This window comes from Lampris incognitus, chromosome 18 (assembly GCF_029633865.1).
Source record: "Lampris incognitus isolate fLamInc1 chromosome 18, fLamInc1.hap2, whole genome shotgun sequence".
In the NCBI taxonomy this organism is placed as follows: Eukaryota; Metazoa; Chordata; class Actinopteri; order Lampriformes; family Lampridae; genus Lampris; species Lampris incognitus.
The window spans coordinates 39,066,113-39,077,194 of NC_079228.1; the positions used below are offsets into that span (position 1 = coordinate 39,066,113).

An 11,082-nucleotide genomic window follows, 5' to 3' on the forward strand; every position below is an offset into this window, starting at 1 on the left:
AAGTGGCGTTGTTGTTAATGACAGCCTCGTGCCGGTGTCGCCGCTCACCACGCCATCGACAAGAGTCACCGTTTCAAACATCCCGCCGCTCATCTCCGATGAGATTTTGTCCAGAGAGCTGTGGAGGTATGGGAAAGTAGTTTCGTCCATCAGGAAACTGTCGTCTGGCTGCAGGTCGCCGCTGGTGCGACATGTGGTTTCACACAGACGACAGGTTCACATGATCCTGAACAAACAAGACCAAGACTTGGATGTAGCTTTTAGGGTGGAGGTTGATGATTTTGACTATGTCATCTTTGTAAACTCTGGGACCTTGAAGTGTTTTGGCTGTGGAGGGGAGGGTCATTTGGTTCGGGCCTGTCCCGAGAACCACCCCTCCGATGGCAGAACGCAGAGTGAAGCGAGAGGACACGAACAGAGTGAAACCAGGTAGAACAGCGAAGAGACAACAGAAAAGGGACAGAGTCCAGATTACAGCGACAAAACTGAACCACCCAAACAGAGTGACAAGTCTAAACAGGAAGACGTAAATGTTGAAAACAGACCACAATGTGAACAGGCAATGGCATCAAACGCTACAGGTGGAGCTGCAGAAGGTGTAGTGTTGAGCATCAAACGCTACAGGTGGAGCTGCAGAAGGTGTAGTGTTGAGCATCAAACGCTACAGGTGGAGTTGCAGAAGGTGTAGTGTTGAGCATCAAACACTACAGGTGGAGTTGCAGAAGGTGTAGTGTTGAGCATCAAACACTACAGGTGGAGTTGCAGAAGGTGTAGTGTTGAGCATCAAACGCTACAGGTGGAGTTGCAGAAGGTGTAGTGTTGAGCATCAAACACTACAGGTGGAGTTGCAGAAGGTGTAGTGTTGAGCATCAAACACTACAGGTGGAGTTGCAGAAGGTGTAGTGTTGAGCATCAAACACTACAGGTGGAGTTGCAGAAGGTGTAGTGTTGAGCATCAAACACTACAGGTGGAGTTGCAGAAGGTGGTGTTGAGCATCAAACACTACAGGTGGAGTTGCAGAAGGTGTCGTGTTGAGCACTGAGGAGGACTTGATGGAAGACGAAACAGTCTGTAAGGTTCCTGTGCTGAAGAGAAAGCAGGCTGCTGAAACGAGCGGCTCTCAAGCCAAAAAAGGAGCGTTGACAAGGGAGAGGAGCAGGCAGTACGAGGAGCACCTGTCTGGGGATGAGTTGAGTATTGACGAAGAGGAGGAGGAGGAAGGGGACTGTGGTATAGGCAGCCGGGTACCTGTATTAAAGAAGAAGCAGCCAGAGGTACAAATGTCTGAAGATGAGTTTGAGGAGCACTACGATGCACGCCAAGTTAAGAAATGCTTACAACAAACAAAACATTTGAGAAACGTCGAACTTGAGGACTTCTTTGCAGACAAAGAAATGTTTCTGTACTCCGTTAAATGTCAGATGGGACAAAAAGACGGATGCGGCTACACTGATCAGGAGATATACAGGTTACGGAAAACTGTTCTGAAAACTGAACAAGAATTACAACATGAAGAGTCAGAGGCAATACAAGACAAATCTTGTCCCGTCCTGGTCGATGTTGTTGATGATGTTTAAGTTGAGTCTGGTTGATGAGTGTGTCGCACCGGGCGCTCTTCCTCCTACTGCGGCTGGAGGAGCCACCGATACATGGAGCCAGGCTGGTGGTCTCCGGCTGGTGCCTTCCAGGATTTCCCAGAAACTGTTTTCCTCCACGACCATCACCCCACGGCGCATAGTGGCTGCAGCAGGATTAGCACTCAACAACACCGAGGCCGTAGCTCAGCTGCTCAACATGAGGTCTACATGAGGTCAACATGAGGTCTACATGAGGTCTACATGAGGTCTCCATGCCGCACAAGAGACTTTTTTTTACAGCTACGATGTAAAAACTGTCTGAAGGAGATGTTTTTTACAAATACTTGTTTGGACCGCTCAATGTTTTTTGTTTTTTTCCCTGAAACTGTATTTTGTATGAGCTGGATTGTGAAGAGATGATTGTGTTTGGGTATAAACTGTTGGACTGTAGCGTATTTGGAATAAATGTACTTTTTAAAACTCAAACTCAAAAACTCTCTCTCATTCTCCTCTTTCTCTCTCTCTCTCTTCATTCTCCTCTCTGTCTCTCTCTTCTCTCTCACTGTCCCTCTTCTCTCTCTCTCTTTCTCTCTTCATTCTCCTCTCTGTCTCTCTCTTCTCTCTCACTGTCCCTCTTCTCTCTCTCTCTTTCTCTCTCTTCATTCTCCTCTCTGTCTCTCTCTTCTCTCTCTGTCCCTCTTCTCTCTCTCTCTTTCTCTCTTCATTCTCCTCTCTGTCTCTCTCTTCTCTCTCACTGTCCCTCTTCTCTCTCTTTCTCTTCATTCTCCTGTCTGTCTCTCTCTTCTCTCTCACTGTCCCTCTTCTCTCTCTCTCTTTCTCTCTTCATTCTCCTCTCTGTCTCTCTCTTCTCTCTCACTGTCCCTCTTCTCTCTCTCTCTTTCTCTCTTCATTCTCCTCTCTGTCTCTCTCTTCTCTCTCACTGTCCCTCTTCTCTCTCTTTCTCTTCATTCTCCTGTCTGTCTCTCTCTTCTCTCTCACTGTCCCTCTTCTCTCTCTCTCTTTCTCTCTTCATTCTCCTCTCTGTCTCTCTCTTCTCTCTCACTGTCCCTCTTCTCTCTCTCTCTTTCTCTCTTCATTCTCCTCTCTGTCTCTCTCTTCTCTCTCACTGTCCCTCTTCTCTCTCTCTCTCTTTCTCTCTTCATTCTCCTCTCTGTCTCTCTCTTCTCTCTCACTGTCCCTCTTCTCTCTCTCTCTCTTTCTCTTCATTCTCCTGTCTCTCTCTTCTCTCTTTCTCTTCATTCTCATCACTCTTCTCTCTCTTCATTCTCCTCTGTCTCTCTCTGTCATTCTCCTCTCTCTTTCTCTCTCTCTTCATTCTCCTCTCTCTTTCTCTCTTCATTCTCCTCTCTCTTTCTCTCGCTCTCTCCTCTCTCTCTCTCTCTTCTGTCATTCTCCTCTCTCTTTCTCTTCATTCTCCTCTCTCTTTCTCTCTTCATTCTCCTCTCTCTTTCTCTCGCTCTCTCCTCTCTCTCTCTCTCTCTTCTGTCATTCTCCTCTCTCTCTCTTCTCTCAGCAGCAATTTGCCATTTCTCCTTGTTGCCTTTTATCTCTTGGGATTTTTTTTTTGGACATGAATTTCTGTTACACTCTGGACACACGCACACACACACACACACACACGCACACACACATAAATACAGTAGACAGAGAGAGGAGCAGAACTCACTGTTTGGTGAGGAATCGGGTCATGGCATTAGGCCGCCTCATGAACTGGACCACCTGTCTGTTGAGATAGACGAAGAAGGCGCCCAGGAAGCCGCAGGATATCCTGTGCAACAAAACAAACGCTCCGTTAGTCTTCACCGCTTTCTGAAACGGTCATCTGCAGAACGAAGAACCGAGAACTCCAATGTACCTTGAACCTGAGAGTCTGCAGTAAGTAAAATATGACATCCCCATAACTAAAAGCTATAGCAGATACATGACAATAAGTAATAAATCAGAATTATAACTTTCATAATGTTGTGACGACTGTACAGTAAAATGTAACGTAAGAGAATCCCCGCTGGATTCTGTGGCAACAGAATGGTGAGAAGGTTCTGGAACAGGAAAAAACTACCAAGTCTGCACGAGGGAACCTGCACACTTTGCAAATTCAGGCAAAAAAATATCCTTGACGGAAAAAAAAGACAGAAAAAGCTGATGTCACGAGTCAGAACTGTGTCTTTCACTTCATATTTAATTTCATATTTTCATACGAGCAGTGACACAGCACAGGGTGCTCATAGTGCAGAAAATAAACATGAGAGGAACAAAGAAAAGTGAAGCAAATGTTCCCCAGCACTGACGAATGTCTAAGGACTGAAACTATTCTTCCTTTTCTTTTTGTCGTCACACTAAACCTCCCGGCTGAACCTTTGAACTGACTGGACTGAGTCGTAACGTGAGAACCGAGTCAGTACCTCACATGCTACAGCTACATTTTTATTTTTTTGTTGATTTTGATATACTTCATTAATCTCTGTATGGAAATTCTGCTCTGCATCAACCCATCCTAGCTGTGTTGCTAGCAGCAGTGGGACAGCCGCTGTGCAGCACCCGGGGACCGAGTCCGGTTCGTCTTGCCATACCTTGCTCAGGGGCACAGACGGCAGTACTAACCCTAACATACATGTCTTTTTGATGGTGGGGGAAACCGCAGCGCCCGGAGGAAACCCACCACAGACACAGGGAGAACATCCAAACTCCACACAGAGGATGACATGGGATGACCCCCACCCCCCCCACCCCACCCCAAGGTTGGACAACCCCAAGGTTCGAGCCCGGGACCTTCTTGCTGTGAGGCGACAGCGCTAACCACTGCACGACCGTGCCTCCCATAGAGTTAGATTTACTGCACCCGCACATTTCTTTCTTAAGCTGTTAAATGAGGGCTTGAAGTTTGTGGACATGTGCACATGCGCACACAGAGACACACAAACACAAACACACACACTTGCATACAAAGTAGAAGTGATTTGCAGGTCCATGCAAAGCACTCCGTCTCACCCGATGATGGCGAAGGCCGGCAGCTCCTGCAGGTCAAAGGGAAAGTCCATACGAAACTTAGTCCTGAACAGAGCTGTGATGGTGACTGGAGAAAAGAGGAGAAAAAAAAGAGGAGTAGAAAACAGTCACCCATGGTACAAGTGTTTTGGGTTTGGGGAGTAATCTAATATAACAGTGGACATGCCCCATTTCAGATGTGACATAATGGCGCTGAATGTTCCAGGTCACCTTGTTGTACTGAGGACTGAATTTCTATCTTAGGAAAATGGTTTGGTGTTTTGACCTGAAAACCGACCGGCAGCCGTGAGTGGGGTGTTAACAGTGATGACGGGGCTCTAGGGTTGGGGTATCACACAGCGGGACAGACGGATGGGGTTGAACGGCAAGGAGAGGACGTGGTGTTAGCATTCAAAACTTCAGCAACTGTGAAGGCAAACAGCCTCACCCTTCCATAAACACTTTAAAAGGCTGATTCTGATTTTTCTTTAGGGTGGTCCGGGTGGCGTGGCGGTCTATTCCATTGCCTACCAACATGGGAATTTCAGGTTCGAATCCCCGTGTTACCTCCGGCTTGGTTGGGCGTCCCTACGGACACAATTGGCCGTGTCTGCAGGTGGGAACCCGGATGTGGGTATGTGTCCTGGTCGCTGCACTAGCGCCTCCTCTGGTCGATCGGGGCGCCTGTTCGAGGGGAGGGGGAACTGGGGGGAATAGCGTGATCCTCCCACGTGCTACGTCCCCCTGGCGAAACTCCTCACTGTCAGGTGAAAAGAAGCAGCTGGTGACTCCACATGTCGGAAGAGGCATGTGGTAGTCTGCAGCCCTCCCTGGGTAATTAGCTGGGTACAATTGGGGGGGAAAGGGGGGGGGGATTTTAAAAAAGAAAAGAAAAACCCTACAAAAACACATATCCTATATATATATATATATATATATATATATATAAATTTCACTGTCCCAAGAGCGCGAACACCAGTCAGGATGACTGTCAGAACTGCTGGTCTGCATGGACTACCAGTTAGCTTAGCTTAACCTGCGTCTACATCCTGTCAGACCGCCCTTGGTGTTTCCTCTTCCGGCGTAGTTCCGGGCAGGGCTGTGGTGCCTGGGCCCACCGGACGCAGTAGACCAGGCCCCCTGAGCCGATCCAACACCAGCTCTTACAGCCAGACACCCTCAACACATCTCCCCACACTCCACATGATGACACCAAAAACACAGTCAATGCCAGGCGACTTTTGAAAAATGTAAAATTTTCTTGGAGGAGGACCCCTAAACCCAAAGCCAAGTACATGCACCTAAGTCTTTCACAAACCCAGGGAGCATGCGGAAATTTTAAGCTATTCTGATGCGCATGAATGCGCGCCTGTGTTTTGAAGATATGTGCTACTGTTGATATGTGCTACCTGTGGAGATGTGCTACTTAGCAGTTCTGTGCATGGTTAGGCGAGGTTAGGGTTTAGGTGTTAGGAATGATATACTCGATATCTCACACCAACCCCATATCCAATTTCGGTAGTGTCGGCAGCATTGCGAGATGAGTTTGAGTGAAAAGGCACTGACCTCTGTCTGTGACTTATCTTCCACAACCCTGAAGAACAGCACACCTTGACACCGGTTCAGAGTTAACGTGAAACCACACGGCAGCCCCTGATCCCCGTCACTGAGTGGCAAGAGCTGTCAGACTTGGTCAAGCCATCTGGAATCAGCCCCCTCTCCCTACTCTTTACGTGTTTCACCAAATGGGGTTGTTGGGAGGAAAGAGACTGAGGATAGGGACCCTAATCCCTTCTGTGTAGCACACAGACTCGTGTAGTCCTCCCCTGTACCCCCATGCTATCACAAACATCGGTGACTTGTCAGTTATTAGGAATTTATTATCAGGGAAACAGACAGGAAGGAGTGGTTTCCTTCATACTAACTGCAGAAAATACGGTCAAGGTGTAATGGAGTTGTCTGATACTAGCCCATGTGTCATCTTCCAATTTGGTAGTGTATCGAAGTTTTATTTGTTGTTTAATATTTTATGCGACCTTGTCTTTATAGGTTTAAGTTGGGTAAGTTTAGGTTAGGGTTGGGGTCTAATGTGTTGTTTTCATCCCATTCTGAGATGGTTAAGTTTACGTATTTGAATTGGTTTGGATCTAGTTCAAAAAAAAGGGGGGTTTCAGGAAGTTTGTTTGTATAGTTTTTAAGGTTGGGGTTTGGTTAAGCTTAGGGCGGTTATGGTTAGAATTTGATTTATGGCTCTTTAGACTATCTATGGAATGGTCTTAGGGTTAGTTGGGGCTTGTGTTGTAAATCAAGATGGCGCCTTGGGTGGTGAACAAAAGTTAGAGGCTAGTTCCCATCGATGCAGAGAACGGTCAACTGAGCATGCGCAAGTACTCGTTGCCTCCGTTGTTTGGGTAGGTTAGGGTTAGGGCGGGGTTAGGGTTAAAGTTAGCTAATCAGAGCAGAGTAGGGGCGGGTCTTCCTAGAATCCTGGCGCCTCGATGCTACGCGGGGCGTGTGGAGGCATGGTAGAGGCATTTCGTGCCTGCTCAGTTGACCGTTCTCTACTCCATTTCCGTTCTCTGCATCGATGGGAACTAGCCTCTACCGTGAACAAAATGGCGGGGGGAAATAAGAGGCGAAGTGTAGTTTGGAGGTATTCCCCAAGTTAATTTTTTCTCAACTTTTGTTTTAAGGGGTTACATTTGGTTAAGGTTAGGGCTTACGGTGTTATTTTAGTCCTATTCTTAAATGGTTAAGTTTAGTTTCTGGTTTGATTAGGGCTTAGTCTGAGAACAAAATGGCAGCTTGGCCAAGAGACAAAGTGGCAGTTTTTGACAAAAAAATTTGTTGGTTTGCATAAAATTTAAGGTGTGTTAGACCTGAGCTTTAGTTGGGGCCTCGTTTAGGAGCAAAATGGTGGTTTGAACAAGAAATAAAAAACAAAATGGAGGTTATGGTCATGGTGGTTTGACATTTTAAACTGGTAGTCGACGCTATCTAGTTTTGTGGTTACTGGCTTGTTTTGGTTATTTTAGCTTGAGGTTGTTCCTGTTTTCTAGAAATTTTTAGAGAAGAACAGTTCATCAGTAGTGTCACCACAGAATCATGGAGTGTTTTGGCCACAACCCTAACAAGGAAAAAGACTGGAAAAATACCAAAGCTAACCTAAGATAACTTCAACATTAACCTAACAATAACCTAACCTTACCATAACCAATAGCTAACCCATGCTAACCCAAAAAACACATTTTTCCTCGAGTTACGAAGGCACAACAGCACAATAATATGCTAGTTAGTTGCAATGATGGTCCTGAGCAACACAGCGATATCAGATACAACCTGTTACTTTAGAAAATCATTTTACTGCTTCACTCATTGGGTGAAGGTGTGCTACTTGCCAGAGAGAATACTGACTTGCTTGTACTACTTCTTTCGCTTGTTCCCATTAGGGGTCACCACAGCAGATCATCCGTTTCCATCTCTTCTTGTCCTCTGCTTCCTCTGTCACGCTAACAACCTGCATGTCCTCCCTCACCACATCCATAAACCTCCTCTTTGGCCTTCCTCTTTTCTGCTTGCCTGGCAGCTTTATCATTAGCATCGTTCTCCCAATATACCCAGCATCTCTCCCCCGCACATGTCTTGCATCTCTTGCTTTGTCTCCAAACCGTCCAACCTGAGCTGTCCCGCTAATATAATCATTCCTAATCCTGTCCTTCATCACTCCCAACGAAAATCTTATCATCTAAATCTTAATAATCTCAAAACCATATAACATAGCTGGTATCACTGCCATCTTGTAAACCTTCCCTTTAATTCTTGCTGGTACCCTTCTTTTGCAAATCACTCCTGACACTCTTCTCCACCCATTCCATCCTGTCTGCACTCTCTTCTTCACCTCTCTTCTGCAGTCCCTGTTACTTTGAAGCTGGTCCCAAGTATTTAAACTCATCCACCTTCATCACCTCTATTCCTTGCATCCTGACCATTCCACTGTCCTCCCTCTCATTCACGCATAGGAATTCCGTCTTGCTCCTACTGACTTTCATTCCTCTTCTCTCCAGTGCATACCTCCACCTCTCCAGGCTCTCCTCAACCTGCATCCTACTCTCGCTACAGATCACAATGTCATCTGCAAACATCGTAGTCCACAGAGACTCCTGCCTGATCTCGTCTGTCCACCTGTCCATCACCACTGCAAACAAGAAAGGGCTCAGAGCCGATCCTTGATGTAATCCCACCTCCACCTTGAACCCATCTGTCATTCCAACTGTATACCTCACCATTGTCATATTTGCCTCATACATATCCTGCACCACTCCTACATACTTCTCCGCAACTCCTGACTTCCTCATACAATACCACACCTCGTCTCTCGGCACTCTGTCGTATGCTTTCTCTAAATCCACAAAGACACAATGTGACTCCTTCTGACCTTCTCTATACTTCTCCATCAACATTCTCAAAGCAAACATCACATCTGTGGTGCTCTTTCCTGGCATGAAACCATACTGCTGCTCGCTGATCATCACCTCTCCTCTTAACCTAGCTTCTATTACTCTTCCCCATATCTTCATGCTGTGGCTGATCAACTTTATACCTCTGTAGTTACTACAGTTCTGCACATCACCCTTATTATTGAAAATCGGTACCAGTATGCTTCTTCTCCACTCCTCAGGCATCCTCTCTCTTTCCAGGATTGTGTTAAACAATCTAGTTAAAAACTCCACTGCCATCTCTGCTAAACACCTCCATGCCTCCATGGGTATGTCATCTGAACCAACCACCTTTCCACTCTTCATCCTCTTCATGGCTGCCCTCACTTCCTCTTTGCTAATCCACCACACTCTTGATTGCTTGTACAATATTACTTTTCTGTGTTTTTGTGTGCACTTGTTTATAAGTGTATATTTACATGGGATTATTTTGCATTTGCTGAAAAATTGCAGTGAGGTTTGTTCAAACCTACTGCAGGTTTTTACCTCACCTGCACAAGTACTTTTTTCTTGCTTTGTTCTTGTTGTTCACTTTACTCATGGTGAAAATTAAAAATAAATAAAAATGAATGGAGTCACTGGTGTATTTGGTTGGAATGAATCATACCCATGTAGTCTATCTGGAACATGGTTGGACACCAACATAGTCCAGGTTTTGAAATGCAGTAGGCTGCCATCTAGTGGTTCATCTGCAATAAAGCCTCCACACACATCAGCTGAGCACGCAGAGAGGTTGGTTTCAAACACTACTCGTCCGGAATTAGAGCGCTCTCTGTTTAATACAGAGAGACTGTACTGTCAGTGACCGAGGTCCACGACTCTGGTAGAAATCTGTTGATGGAGCTGTTTTTATAACAGCTCCATCACTTTACTAACTGAATACTACAGGTTAATGACGTGTGGACTTTACAATATGGAGAGCAGGTGAGCAGGGCAATGCCAATGCTACTATGAACTGGTTTATCTGCTGCACCAGCTACAATAACAAGATTTACTCATAACAATACAAAGAAAGAGAGGAAGGGAGGGATGAAGACGCTAAAATGCTAACTTAAAATATCTAGCTTTAGAGTGCAGTATTACAAACTGCTGTACTAAATATTTGTACCCCTGTCATCAGAAAGGGAATATCCCTGCATGACTATGACCTGGTCAAGACCAACCAAAGTGAGAACAAGTCTTTAAAAAAGCGTCCAACTCAAAACCAACGGGTCCAAATTTGTGTAAAGACTGACACCAGAACAGCACAAGTCCAATTAAACACAGTGACTGTAATTTTAGTAGTCTGTCATCATAGTAAAAGTCACAATTTCACTACACTGTCATATTTATTTAGGGTTGTTTTTACCTCTGCCAAGGAGGGAATGATTCAGATTACAATTTTCCAATGTTTCAGAGACATCAATAATTAATTAATTAAATTAGAGTGGACTTCATTGATCTCCTCAGAGGACGTTCGACATTGTTTTCAAAAATAAAAAAAGATTAATTCAAGTCTCGTATTTGACCGGGCTTACCGAGTCAAGTCCGAGACATTATGCTGTGAAGTCTTGAGACGAGACTGAGACCTTCAAAAGGTGGGCTGGAGGCCAAGTCTGCACTCGGTAACAACCCTCTCATGCTGTCCATACCTGCGTCTTTGTTGAAGACAGACAGGACTCTGAAGATGAAGGCGCTGAACGTGGCAGCAAAGTAACCTCTCCAGTAGTTTCTCACGGCAAAGTACGTGGACGTGACCTCGATACTGAACAGCACCCCTGGTGGCCAGACAAAAGGAGAAAAGTGGATTGGATGCATAGCAACGACGACAGATCTAATCTAAAAAAGAAAACATATTTTTACAACCTGTATTTATTTCTTATTGATGAAACAGCGGTATTTTTTGGCATCTCATGAAATTAACTGAAAACAAAGAGCAACTATTTCGTATATCGTTGCAATAACAAACTTGTCATCACATACTAAAAATATTACATGGTATACTTGAATAGATAACATTACT

General features: G+C 45.3%; 1 protein-coding gene across 1 annotated transcript in view; it reads right to left on the bottom strand.

Moving 5' to 3' along the window:
* The window catches only part of LOC130128453 (uncharacterized), a 104,268-nt gene that overhangs the window by 53,519 nt on the left and 39,667 nt on the right, over positions 1 to 11,082 (bottom strand). The window contains exons 9-11 of the mRNA XM_056298061.1: positions 10,712 to 10,837; positions 4,588 to 4,672; positions 3,266 to 3,367 (exon numbers count right to left, since the gene is read on the bottom strand). Of these exons, the coding sequence (XP_056154036.1) occupies positions 3,266 to 3,367; positions 4,588 to 4,672; positions 10,712 to 10,837 (313 nt within the window). The remainder of the gene's footprint in view (positions 1 to 3,265; positions 3,368 to 4,587; positions 4,673 to 10,711; positions 10,838 to 11,082) is intronic.